This window comes from Passer domesticus, chromosome 8, assembly GCF_036417665.1.
Source record: "Passer domesticus isolate bPasDom1 chromosome 8, bPasDom1.hap1, whole genome shotgun sequence".
Classification (NCBI taxonomy): Eukaryota; Metazoa; Chordata; class Aves; order Passeriformes; family Passeridae; genus Passer; species Passer domesticus.
Genome location: NC_087481.1, coordinates 56,481,049 through 56,495,068, shown reverse-complemented (window position 1 = coordinate 56,495,068; position 14,020 = coordinate 56,481,049). Strand labels below are relative to the sequence as shown.

The 14,020-nt window shown below is 45.3% G+C and overlaps 1 protein-coding gene across 9 annotated transcripts in view; it reads right to left on the bottom strand.

Moving 5' to 3' along the window:
- PTPRE (protein tyrosine phosphatase receptor type E) overlaps positions 1–14,020 on the bottom strand; it is an 89,891-nt gene that overhangs the window by 47,324 nt on the left and 28,547 nt on the right. Inside the window, exon 1 of one of the 9 annotated variants that reach the window (XM_064431585.1) lies at positions 1,953–1,972. The exons of 7 other annotated variants lie outside the window; for them this stretch is intronic. In XM_064431585.1, coding sequence (XP_064287655.1) covers positions 1,953–1,957 — 5 coding nt within the window. In that variant the 5' untranslated portion in view covers positions 1,958–1,972. Of the gene's footprint in view, positions 1–416; positions 510–1,952; positions 1,973–14,020 lie in introns of those variants that run through there. One more of the 9 variants, XM_064431595.1, reaches the window with a different exon arrangement.

Sequence of the window (14,020 nt, the reverse complement as noted above, 5' to 3'; positions counted from 1 at the left end):
TTGCTTTGCTCAAGTGTGGAAAAGAATTCCTATCATAAAAGAGGAACAGCATCAACAACAAAAGCCCAAGAGGAAAATGCTGACACATGCTGGAAAAGTCACTGGAGAGAAAAATTACTTCAGTAATGATGTTTCTGCAGCAGTTGGGGGAGAATAAATGCAGCAAGAACTGCCACCCTCTCCTGTAATTTAGATTTTGAGGGCATTCACCACACCTCTAGGGGACTGCATTAAATTTTCCATCATTTTGGCTCAGACCACTCTTGGGCTGAGAAAATTCAAGAAAACCCAATAAAACAGTGTCAGCCTGAGCTGAGTTTTTGGAGCATCTTTTGAAGTCTGAAGAATTCTCAAACTTCTGGCTTGCCCTGGATTTGGAGAAGTGGAAATATATTGAAAGAGAAAAACCAAATTACTGTCATCATTTTGGAGATGAACCCTCCCTGAGATGTGGGGGGTTCAGAAACCAGGCAGCCAGAAACCAGCTGGAAAATGAAGAAGTGAGGGGCAGGCCTGGAAGACACGACTTAAATGTTGGAATCTCCACTTAGAACACCTGTATTTCATTCAAAATTATGTATGGTGGCCACATGCTCCAACTTAAATGTTGGGAATCCCCATTAAGATCACCTGTATTCCATTCAAAATTCATTATGGTGGCCATATTCTCCAACTTAAATGTTGGGATCTCCATTTAAAACACCTGCACTCCATTCACTCTTTGGCATCAGCTGCATGATATAAACAATAAGCTTTAAATATAGTTTTATATTCAACTCAGAAAAATCAATAAAGCATTTCTCAAGTTGGTGCCACTTCTGGTAAAATTAAGCTTAAAAAAGGAGCTGAAAATTTAAAAATGTTGCTCGGTATCACCTGCAAATCACACGACAGCTGAAGACCATTTCAGATAAATGATTCTGACACCAAAGACAGAGCTGGGCTAAAATCTCCCCAAAAAGATAACGATCCCTGATGGCTGCCCTGATAACAGACACGGAGCTGCACAAAGCACTGACAGCTCCCCCACCAGAGATGTCCTTCCCCTGTGCCCACCTCACCTCCCATCCATCATCAGCAACATCTCACTTTTACAGCCCTGGGAAGTGACAGATTCACGTCCGTTCCTTGAAGCAATGACATTCACAGAGCAAAGGCTCCCGGTGAGTCTGAAAAAATTGATTTGTCACCCCTTCAGATCCCAGCTGGAAGTGGGGGCTCTTCCCACAGTTCCCACCAAAGCCAAATCAGGTTTGCACTTGGGGGAATGATTTCCCACTGCCAGAGGGTGGGGAGGGATGGGATTTTGGGAAGGAATTGTGAGGGTGAGCATGCCCTGGCACAGAATTCCCAGAGCAGCTGTGGCAGCTCCATCCCTGGCAGTGCCCAAGGCCAGGTTGGAGCAGCCTGGGACAGTGGAAGGTGTCCCTGCCATAGGAGGGGTGGCACTGGATGGCATTTAAAGCTCTTTCCAACCCAAATAATCCTAAGATTATTCTCTGAGGTGAAATCCAAAATCTGAGCATCTCTCATGCTGTGTCCCCTGCCCCACTCTGTGTGCACATCCCTGGATTACGCCTCAGCCTGAAGATGCCCTGATCAAACAGGAAGAATTAATGTGGGAGATAAAAAAACCCAAAAGCAAACAGATGAAACTCCCCAATAAAAGAACACACACACCCCCAACAAGCCATTAACCATCTCCCTTCTTCTTTGTTTGGGACCACATAACAAATCCAGACAGAAATCCAATAAATTACAGTGCCAATATGTCCAAAACACAGAATGAAAGTTTGAGAAATGAGGCAAAACCCATGAGATTTTAAAAACAAACAAAACCCGGAAAAAAATTACTCTCCAGTGGTTCCTCTTGCCCCACTGAGTTTCTTGGTGTTAATTCCCACCTCCTCTCCAGGTCTGCCCTTTCCCCTCCCAGGCTGCCCCGTGCAAACCTCATCTCCGTCACTCCAGGGCTGTGCTCTCTAAGCCTCTGGCCTTGCAAGGCAGCAATTTTCTCACAAATAATCCTTCCAGTTTCATGCTTTTTCATTATTCTAGTACAGGAAATGGCTCAGAACAAAACTGAAGGCTTCCAGTTCGATATTTTTTGTTTCATTCACCACCAAGCACAGCATTCCGCTGGCTGGGTAATGGAACTGTTGTAATATCCACCAGAAGCTTCCAGAAGCCTCTCAAGCTTCTAAAATACTGCAGAACTGCCACTTTTCCCTATTAAAAGGGCATTACATGATTATATTTGATACAGAGATATGACAGATATCCCATTATTTTTCTGATTCCAAGAGTTTCTGGAGCAACAGCTCGTAGGGCTCTCCAACAACAGCGGCTGAAAAAATCCTTCAACTTCCACCTCGAGCCCCTGCTGAGGAATCTGGTGTTGCACATCCACTCTCAGCAGAGGCACAGCCATCCTTCTCAAAGACTAGGCTGGGGAAAAAGGGAATTTCCAAGGGGGTGGCATTTCCATCACCCTGTTGTCACAGAAAGCAGGATCAAAGTGATGGAACACGACCAGAGCCACACGTCACACAGAGGCCCTGAGCAGAGCTAAGGTGCCATCTGTTTTCAAGTTATTTTAGAAATAATAACCCAAACTTATTTTCTTAGGAATTAAAAAAGTTGGAAGATCAATGATTTTGTGCTATTGTTCTCAAGCAAGACCCATCTGATCAATAAATACCAAATTACAGGATTTTAATGGGTTTTTTCAAATATATTTTGAGGAAAAAGTGTCCCAGGCCAGGCTGGATGGGGCTTGGAGCAGCCTGGGATAGAGGAAGATGTCCCTTCCCATGGCAGGGGGTGGGAATAGAAGACTTTAAGGTTCCTTCCCACCCAAACTATTCCATTATTTATAGCAGAGATTCCAAGTGTGTAATGATGTCCTTGCCCATCTCACACTGAAAATTAAACTCTGTTACTTGGAAAAATATTTCCATTCTCAGCTGTGAGACAAACTCAGAGAGATCATTTGCCTCCAATAATTAAATTGCCCCAATGCTGCACATTTCAGGCAGATAAAGGTTGAAGCACCAAGAAACACACATGGAATTCTTCCCTAATTCCTATATAATATAAACATAAATTTCATTACTGGGACACGATGAAACTTTGGGTTTTTTCCTATCTGAAAACCCAGTAATCAGCACCTGAGCATCCCAGCTGTCAATGACAACAGCCTCAGGCTCTGATCTGCAGGAACTGAACAATTAGTAATTAATTAGAACAAAGCTGAGTAGTACAACACAAGCTGTATTGGCAGCTAGAGTTATTAGAGAAGCAAAAATTAGGGTTGGGCCTCCTGTGTGAGCACAGCAAGCTCATGGTTTCTTCAGCAAGTTCACAGAAAACTTCCCTTTAAAATGTGATTTTTTTTTTCCTTTTCTCCTTGACTTGACAGCACAAAACTTCTGTCCCCAAAAATACCCCTGTCCTCCACACCTCTGCAGGATGACAGGATGCCTTGTGACAGGCAGACTTTCTGCCTTGCCCAGTCCTCTGCTCCTTTCCACTCAGTTCTCTCTCTGAAAAAAGAGTTCTTGTGCCTCCAAAATAAACCTCTGACCATCCTTGATATCTGGAATATTCTTCACAGAGAGTAAAATTTGATGAAATTGTTCTTTAATTTACTTTTTATCCTTTGTTCACAGAGAGTAAAATTTGACAAAACTGTCCTTGAATTTGATTTTTACCCTCATAAATTCTTTACTAACAACACCCTGTGTGACAAAGAGCTCAGGGAAGGAGCAGCAAGGATGGAGTCCCCAGCTGATATCCCAGTTTTCGGCTGCTGTGACTGTGCAGAAGAAGCAAGGATTTGCACACACACCAATCATCATTTCTTGTCCAAAGCACAAGCAGCAGCCTCAGGGGTCTCTGGGGATGGGCAGGTAACAGGAGCAGTGCAGAGAGAGGCTGGCAGGCAGCTGCAAGGGAGTTCAAGTGGAAAAAAACTAAAATACACCCCAGAGAGGACCTTTGCAGCCACTTTAGTGCATTAGAGATGCCACTTACCAACGTGAGAACGGCAGAAAACAAGAAGTCTCTGTTCACAGTGTGGAGAAATTATTGACAGAGTGGCATGAGTAATGAAAAATGTTTCTGTATGTGGTGCTCTTGAGTGTTAAGGAAATTTCAATTGTTACAGCCAAAAACCCACCAAAATATTAAGGCAAAACTAATGAAAATTATATGATCTGTTGGACTGATATAGTATCAGTCCAACATCAGATCTGCTCCATACCTTCACACTAATTCCCATTAAAATATATAAACAATCAAACCAGTGAGAAGCTACAACTGTGCCATAAACACAGAATAAAGCACAAAAATCCCTGCTAATTAATTGGGTCCTGCAACCTTGGAGATCTCCAAACCTGCTGCTGATTCAGAGGACGAAGATTAAGATTAAACCCCTCCTTTAAAGGAGTAGTTCTCAGATAAACACATATTTAGGTCAATGACTTCCACTCCTTCCCCAAAATCTGTGCCACTGACTCCAAAGCCAGGAATCTCTCTGAGGTGGAGCTGCTGCATCTTTGGAGAATGTGGATCATCAGATCAGGCAGCCAAGGGCAGGATTGATTTGGTTCTGGTGGCTCTGCTGAAGAACTGCAGCAGGGTTTTTCCTTCTTCACTCACACAGAAATACAAACAGCAACCTTCAATATTGAAACAGGTTTTCTGGTCAGCTTTGAGATTTGAAAACATGAAGGGAAATAGAATCATAAGATGGTTGGGGCTGGAGGGTGTTAAGGATTCCTGGTTCCACCCCAGCCATGGCAGAGACACCTTCCCCTGTCCCAGGTGCTCCAGCCCCAGTGTCCAGCCTGGCCTTGGGCACTGCCAGGGATCCAGGGGCAGCCCCAGCTGCTCTGGGCACCCTGTGCCAGGGCCTGCCCATTATCTCACCTAAATTTCCCCTCTTCCACCTTGAGCCCATTACTCCTTGTCCCATCACTACAATCCCTGATGCAAAGTCTCTCCCTGATTCCTGGTGCTCCCTTCAGCTCCTGGCAGGTGCTGGGAGGGCTCCACAGAACCTTCTCCTCTCCAGGCTGATCACCACAATCCACATTACTCACTGCTGCTCAAAACCACCTTGGTGCCATAAATGTTGTGTTTGGGAGACCTGATGTGGCACCAGAGACCTCACAGCTGTGGAAATACTCCCACAGAACCACGAGATAACTGTACAACCTTTTGCAGGTTCATATTCTCTGCATAATCAGAGAAGTTTCATCTATTTTAGGCCTCTTTCCAAAATGTTCATTTTTCACTTCTTACTTTTAACCATTCTATGTTTATCCTATGAGGTTACATCTCCCTAAAGCATAAAATTATGCCAAAGGATGCAAATTGTCTGAAATGCATCAATCTATGGACAAGAAAGCCAGGAAGAGCCACCAGGAATATCTGCATACACACAGCCAAATTTGAAATGCCAAATCATTTCTGCAAGAGCTCCTGCTAAAAAAAAAAAGAGGTTTGAGGTTTAAAGTAGGACACAGGGCTAAAGCCAAATCTCCATAAAGTCAAGTTGTGCTTTCCCAAGCCAGGTCCTAGAGCAGATTTCAATGTGAAGGGACATCCCTGCAGGCAGGATTCCTCCCAAAAGCAGGATTTAGCACATTCCCATGGGGATCATCCAGATTCCTGCAGGTCTACCAGATTTACCAGCATCCTCCCAGTTTGCTGCTGGGGCCCTGCTCCACTGGCCAGGCTCAGGATCCCACAGGATTTGAGCAGAGTAGGAGAACAGCTTGGAAAACTTATGTACAACCTCCAAATGACTTCCACTGCTGCCCACACACTCCGTAGCCAGATTCAGCAGCTCAGAAATTCGATGAGAGGGAGCTTTTCTTGCCCCAAAGAAGAGGAGAGAATGATAAATGAAATGCCAGCACTATATTTAGAAAATAAACTCTTTCCGCTGCAGTTCTAATTCGCCGAGTGTCACAACATTTTGAGTTTCCTTGGAAATATTATCTGCAGGGGGAAAAAAACACATTTAAACACAGCACATTCTGGCTCACATTTCCAGCTGCAGCAGAGGACAGCTCAAAAACACTTCCCAGGAAAACGAGGCACAAGGATTCAGTGTCAGTCACTGCTCCTGCCCCTGGGCTGCACCAGCCCTGCATCCCTGACACTCCATCCACACATTTCCCAACTCCCACCCTTTACTATTCCTAGCCCCACTAAACTGACAGATTTTGGGTTTAGGTTGGTTTATTTGCATTATGAAAGGAAAAAAAGAAATGTTTTTCTCTTCAGAGAGCAGCAGAGTGAAGGTTGGGAGATGCTGAATGGCCTCCTTTGATGTGAGAGGTTTACACTTGACCTTCTGTTTTCCTTCCTGGATATTTATATCCCGTTGGCTCCCACAGCTGAATAACAATGAGATGCACACACTGACCTGCTCGAGTGAAGCTTCGATCCCTCTCCTAAAAGTGAATCCATGGCACTTGGTTCCAACAGTTTTGGGGAGATAAATGACTAATTTTCAGCTTAATTTAGCTCTCTTGGCATTTGAGCAGCTAAATAGATTATTCCAAGCAAAAAATTATCACTTCAGTAATTCCAACGCATCGCCTCAGAAGGCAGGGATTAGTGGTTCAAAGCAACAAAATTAATCCCAAAAAATTCTTCCCTGTGAGGGTGGGCAGGCCCTGGCACAGGGTGCCCAGAGCAGCTGGGGCTGCCCCTGGATCCCTGGCAGTGCCCTGGGACAGCGGGAGGTGTCCCTGCCATGGCAGGGGTGGAATGGGATGGGGTTTAAGGTCCCTTCCAACCCAAACCAGCCTGGGATTCCAAGATTCCATCCAGAGCACCAATGTTTTGACCCAACATCAAAACAAAACCGTGAAAAGGCATCAAAACAACCCCTGGAAAAGGAGAAGGTTCCCGTGTCACTCCTAAAACACACGAATGGATCTGAAAGTAGAACTTTGTGCTCAATTCTTCCTCAAAAGGAAAACTACTTAGAAAACAGCAAATTTTCCATGTAAATAACTGTCAAAGCACACTGTCGTGATGCCTCGACACTCATTTCTGAGACATTCCCAGGGTTTTTAGCTGTCTTTCTACTGCTGTAATCTTTAATTCCTTTTAATCAACATGAAGTATATTGTTTAGCTGAAAGTAAGCCCATTTTTATTTGGTAATAAAGCAGAATACTAACAAGAGAAGCAAGGCACCAATGAAAGATGGGGAAAAGAAAGAGATTCCATTTGAAACGACGACAAAAACTTTGATTCAGGGAAATCTGTTGCTTTCCAAGGAAAGTGAACCCATGTGGTCATTTGGAACAGGAAAAACCAATATTTCCTATCCATTTGCATTACAGAGCAGCTCTGCAGCCCACACAGGGTAAATATCCTCCACTCAAATTATTTCAATGCAACCACATTGAAATTGCTTCATTATATTATTTTAATTGAACTTCAGGGCAATCTATAAAACAGAAAATAAAATAAAAACATAAAATATAAAATTCTGCAGCAGGGCAGAATATTTGAATGGATCTGCTGAAATGCCTGAAAAAATAGCAAAAAAATAATAGTGATTTCCTACATTCCACATTTACATCAACTTTAAGAAAAGAGTGGAGCCCCTGGCAATGGAAGAGCTAAGCCTGTAATACTTTTCCCTTCTTGTAAACCCAAGGATTACAATCCCTTCCCATGCCTGTGTTTAATGCAGCTAATACAGCCAATACATATTTATTGGAATTCTCCATGCAAACCCAGCAAAGCCCTCAGAAATTGAAGCCAAAAAGCATTAAAATGATCTTTAAGTCTTCTTTAGGGCTGATTGAGACATGTGTTTTATAGGGGCATCACTAATGTGATAATCCCAGATTCTGGGAACTCCCCTGCAAACTCACAGAGAATTCCCACAAATGCTGAGGATCAGCTGGGAATGGTCTGGTTTGATGTTAACTTGGGGGAAAATGTCAATTCAAAGCCTGTTCATACTGGAAAGCGTCCCTGAGGAGCTGCTCATTCCAACATGCCACAAGCTCAGGTCACACACAGCACCCAGGGACTCCCCCTGGAAGTGTGGCCAGGCATCTTCTCCATGCCCTGGGGAAGGGAATTACCCTGCACTGCACTGGGAATGCTGGGCAGAGCCACAGGGACTGCTGGTGCAAAACTAGAGAGGCTTTAGTTCATGGAATCATGGAATCATAAAGGCTGGAAAAACCCTCTGAGATCATCAAACCCAACCTCACCCTGCCCCGTGTCCCCAAGTGCCACATCCAGACAGATTTCAAATTCCACCAGGGACGAGGACTCCAAACTGCCCTGGCCAGCTGTGCCAGGGCTGGACAAACCTTTCCAGATATTTGTTCCCAAAATCCACCCTGAGCTGCCCTGGCCCAGCCTGAGGCCGTTCCCTCTGCTCCTGTCCCTGTTCCCTGGAGCACAGCCCGACCCCCCGGCTGTCCCCTCCTGGCAGGAGCTGTGCAGAGCCACAAGGTCCCCGTGAGCCTCCAGGTCACTGTGGAACATCCAAAAATCCCTGTTCTGAGCATTGCTTAGGTTGGAAAAGCCCTCCAAGATCACCAAATTCAATCCCAGCACTGCCAAGGCCACCAGTGCCCCATGTCCCCACGTGCCACCTCCACACATCTTTTGAATCCCTCCTGGGATGGAAACTCCACCACTGCCATCTAGCAAATTTTAAAAGAAGAGCTTTGAATGATCAAAATTATGAAATTCAATACTCATTTTATCTACAGATTCATGCAAAAAAACCCCATCCAAATTCTCCACTTTGTCAGGAAGGAAAGGCCTAGGGAGCTGATTGATCCCTCTGTCAGGTTTTTGCCATGGATAAATAAACAGAGGAAAACCACCACAGGTTTCAAAAGTTAATCATGGGAGGAAAGGGGTAGAGGTCAGGGCTTTGTTGCCAAGTCCAACTTCTTCACCTTATGAAAGGCAGGTTTAACTAAATGTATGTAATTTAAATACAGTTCCTGTAAAAAGCCCAATGCTAAGGTTACACTCAAGAAAAATGTTCATGTGTTTTCCTGAGTCATGATTGTTCCTTATCTTCCTGAACTCACAGAAAATCTTGGAAACTCTTTTTAGACTCTACAGCGAAAGCAGAACTTCCCAAATCATGTCGAGGGCTAAAAATATTTCAGGAAGTTCCCTCAAAGTCCAAAGTGTCTGTGAGAAAAGTACTTTTCCCACAGATAAATTCACAATATCTACCATTCAGAGCTAGTTCATAGTTACTTCTAGACAGCACAGGTGGGAAACAACACATCAAGTCCTCAAATAAAGTATAAATGCAGTTGTGGAATGGTAAAAATCATGGAATGCGTTGGGTTGGGAGGGATCTTAGAGCTCTTGATGCCATGGGCAGGGATGATTCCACCATCCCAGGGTGCTCCAAGCCCCAGTGTCCAACCTGGCCACGGACAATTCTCTTAGATTTGAATTCTGGTGCTTTGATACTTTGGAAAGTTTCATTGGAGCTTTAAGGGTCTTTAATACCTAAAAAGGTTTGGATGTGGGTTTGAATAACCACAATAACTCACCCCTCTTAAAATAAATAGAACTACAATAAAACAAATCAAATAAATCAAAATCATGATCTAGCTTACCAAGCAAACTTGACTTTCCACTAGAAATTCTAATACAACTCCCCAGCTCTCCATTTCACACTGCTGGGCTTGGCTAAGCAGAAGCCATGTGAAATAGGTGTTATTAAAATGCCATATGCAGCATCAGATGGTATTTCCTTACACAGTTCAGTTTCTCAGCTCTGGAGGAAAAGAAATGGTAATTCTATGCAAACTAAGCTGTGAGTCACTAGCACGCTGCTTTTGCAATTATCAAACTCCTCATTTTTATTTACATGGGTTTGAATTCCCTTAGATAGTTTAAAAACGTCCTGATTAAAGGAAGACCAAAACCAATTTCAGAGATCTCTAATAAAGAAATAGAGAGAACTGGTACCATGAGGACAACAAGCCATGGGTTTGGTTTTGTTCTCTTTCTTTCATAAAAATGAGAAATCAGGACCCCAGGGAAGTCCTGAGGGTCAGGGCAGTGCTGGGCACTGTAGAGACACCTCCAGTCCTGGGGGCAGCTTTGGGTCACCAAAAAAAATGGACCTTGAGGGGCTGGAGCACACCCAGGGAAGGGAATGGAGCTGGGAATGACGCCTCAGGTTTAGCTTTTCTATTTTCCACATTCTGTGCTGTTTAGTGTGTGGGTCTGGGCTTTACATGAGGGGATGGTGAGCTCTGCACAGAGCAGGGGGACAAAACAATTCCTGCTCCAGCTGGGCACCAAGGACAAATGATCCCAATCTCAGCCCAGGAGCACAAACCCTGTGGGCTGCAGAGAGAAAAACAAGCAGGATGGGACTGCAGGGGCTGCAGTGGGATTGGCCACTGAACTGCAATGTGCACATGGAGCAGAGCTGAGCCCAGGGAGAGACCCCGGCAGCGCTCGTGCATTTTGGGACCATTTTGGGTTGTGCTGCCCAAGGTGGATCAGCTGAGGCCTTTTAATAAATCCCTACTTTATTCTGTAACTCTGTCTGGTCTCTGTTCTAGGTCAGCTTTCAGAAGGCATCAGGAAGGGGTTGGAGAATTCCTTAGGAGCTGGGAAGGGGCTGAGCCTGGAGCAAAGGAGGCTCAGGGGGGACCTTGTGGCTCTGCTCCCAGGGAACAGGGACAGGAGCAGAGGGAACAGCCTCAGGCTGGGCCAGGGTGGGGACAGGGAGAGACAGGGTGGGCACCAGCAAGAATTTCCCCATGGAAAGAGTTGTTGAACCCTGGATTTCTCCACGGAAAATGATGAACCCTGGAAGGAGCTGCCCAGGCAGGTTTGGAGTCCCCATCCCTGGAGGTGTCCAAGGAACCACTGGAGGTGGCACTTGGATGGTTGAGTTGGCACGGTGGGATTCAGCTGAAAGCTGGATTTGGTGGTTTTGGAGGTCTTTTCCCACTTAATGATTGTTGAAAGCCAATTATAAACCCCTAATGAAGTGGTTTGCAGCATCCCCCTGCCCCAGCACGACAGAGGCCTCCTCACCATGGTGCCCTGCAAACACAACCCTGAGGGGGCCCGGCAGCCTGAAAACAGAAATCACCAAAGCAAGCTGCCTCCTCGCCTTGTACTGATCACAGTGAGAAGAAAAGAGGTCACGTCAATTCAGCTGAAGCTGGTTAAAAGTGTGTTTTTAGGTTATCCTGCACATCAGCACTGTCAGCACGATGAGCAGACGCCTGGCTGGGCTCCGGCATTACCCCCCCTTTGCTCCTGACTCCTGCACCTCAGAGACATCATTAAACATCAGCCAGGTAGCACAGCAGTAATCCAAATAATCCAGTCATAAATTAGAAATTTACTATATAAGCTGATAATCAGGGGGTGTAACAAATGGTATTGAAAAAATCCTGAAGGAGAAGCAGGGAAACAGGAATTCTGCCTGCAGACAAAGCTCTCGGGGCTGCTACAGCCCCTCCTGGATACACAGAGCCCACAGGAGTTGGTTGGTTTGGAACATGAAGGTTTTCCTCTGCAAGCCAAGCTGACAGCAAACATATGCTCAAGTGCTGCTGCAGCAGCCAGTGAAGCTTGGTTACTTTGTAGCAATAAATATTAAATAACTACATATGTTAAATAAATATTTTTAAATTATATCACCAGAATTATTATACTAACATTTCATAACATCATATTATTAAATAATAATAAATAATGAAGAAATAGTCTGATTTTTGTGTTTCAATCGGGCACAGACTGGGTTTGAGTGCCTACATCCATGAGCATCACATGGATATCACAGCTGCCTTTCTGAAGGAGACAAATGCTGTACAAGGTTATCATCATCAATAAACCACCTGAAAGGTCAATATTCCCTGATTTACAATGCCAAGGTTTCTTCCTGACCCCACAGAGCGAGAGCAAATAAAAATGAAAGGTTCTGCTTCCTGCAGCCCTTGTTTGTACCATTCCACCACACCTGGGCCATTCCTGAGCATGGCATTCCCCTTGCCATCCCAAATTCGCCCAGCAGCTGCAAACCTTGCAGGTCTACGGCTGAATACACTCAATTATTGCTGCAGCTCCTGGCAAACCAACAGGAATGGCTTTCCTTTCTTTTCCTGCTCCATTCCAGCCCAGGCTCAGCTGGGGCTGATATTTGCTGCCCTCATTTCTGTTGTATCAGTCTGGGCCTCCCAACCTCAAGCCATTCTGAAAAGTTTTACCTGGACAAAACCAGCAAAATTCCTTAAACCAGGAATAATTTGTGGATGAACCATAGTACAACAAGGAAAAGCTTCAGCCCAGTCAGGATGGTTTGGGCAGAAAGGGACCTCAAAGACCAACCAGTCTGCCCATTTTGCAGTCCAGACACAAGAGAATTCATCAGGGAAAATATTCAGCTGCCTATCATGAGTGATGGTTTCTCGTTTCAACTCAGACCTCGCCACCTCGGCAGTAATCCTTCAAAAGCTGCCACTTAGAGAGAGAAACATCTCAGTTTTGGGATGGGAGGAAATATTCACCAGAATAGCTGCAAGAGCTCAAAAACGCTGTGTTCTCCATTTATGTGGAGAAAAAATCAAGAAGTGAAGAAAAACCTCCTCAGAACAGCGTGACCCTGCTGGAGAAAAGGGCTGCTGTGTTTTCCCACCGGTGCCTGGAACAGACAAAAGTGGAAGCTGATGACTAAAGGAACAGCTAAAAATACCGCAAGTAGTCTGGATCTGAGAGTTGTGTGCCCTCACTGCAATTAGCAAATTGCATATTCAGTTTCACTGACACTAATGAGTGCAGCCGAGTTCATCTACACCTCAATTAACTTCAAGAGACGCTTCTTTTGCACAAATAATGGCAATTCCTCCTTGCCTTTGCACAGTCCCTCTTTCTGCCTGACCCCCCGGGCAGTAAATCACTGCCTGGTTTGCTTCAAATAGGGTTTGGAGGGATTAAATGGCTGAAAGAAAAGAGAAAAATGCACTTCTAACACAAGGAGGAAGGGAGAAGGAAATCTTGCACTGGATGGGAGCAGATGGATGCCAGCAGGTTTTGGGATACAGCCCTAATTGTGTGTATTAAAGGAAAACCAGGAAGATTCATTGAAGGAAATGCCCAGGCACCTCTGGTATTCACTAGGACCTTTCCAGGTCTGACCACCACGTTATATCAGAGGTTAAAAATCAGTTTTCAACTCAAGTTGGAAGAGAAATTCCAGCCTGTGCAAGACCTGCCCACAGCAGGATTAGCAGGTGGGGTCAGGAGGCTGCAGTTTGCCACTGCCTGTGCTGAACACAGTCCTTGTAGGTCCCTCTCTGCTTGTCTCCTTGAGGGAGACAGAAGTCCCCTTGGTGGGGACTGGACTTTAAAAATGGCAATGTAGTGTTGGATCAGATCATTTTAAGCATCACATTTAAAGCAATGAAAGAAAGGCATCATTCAGAGGGGAGGAAGAGGAACTGGACTGATGGTACCTGGGAAAATAGGATGAGAAATAAACCAAGAGATAAGATTTCAAGACCGTCAGTGAGGATGATGCTGAGGATCACCTGGGTACCCAAGGGAGCAGCAGGGTGGGGAGGACACAGGGATGGGCCCCAACCCTGCCACCACCAGAGCTCACTGCTGGATTTGCTCTTTATCCCACCTGCTCCTAACACACAGTCACAGAATCATGGAATGTTTGGGTTGGAAAGGACCTCAAAGCCCAGCCAGTGCCACCCCTGCCATGGCAGGGACACCTTCCCCTGTCCCAGGTGCTCCAGCCCCAGTGTCCAGCCTGGCCTTGGGCACTGCCAGGGATGCAGGGGCAGCCCCAGCTGCTCTGGGCACCCTGTGCCAGGGCTGCCCACCCTCACAATCAACTTTCCCTTTTGTTCAGACGCTGACAGCACTAATTAGCAGAGAAGTGTGCAAACAGATGCTAATTTGAGGCAGTATCACTGGGTTTGGCAAGAGGCAGTGGCTGATGGAAAATCCAGCTA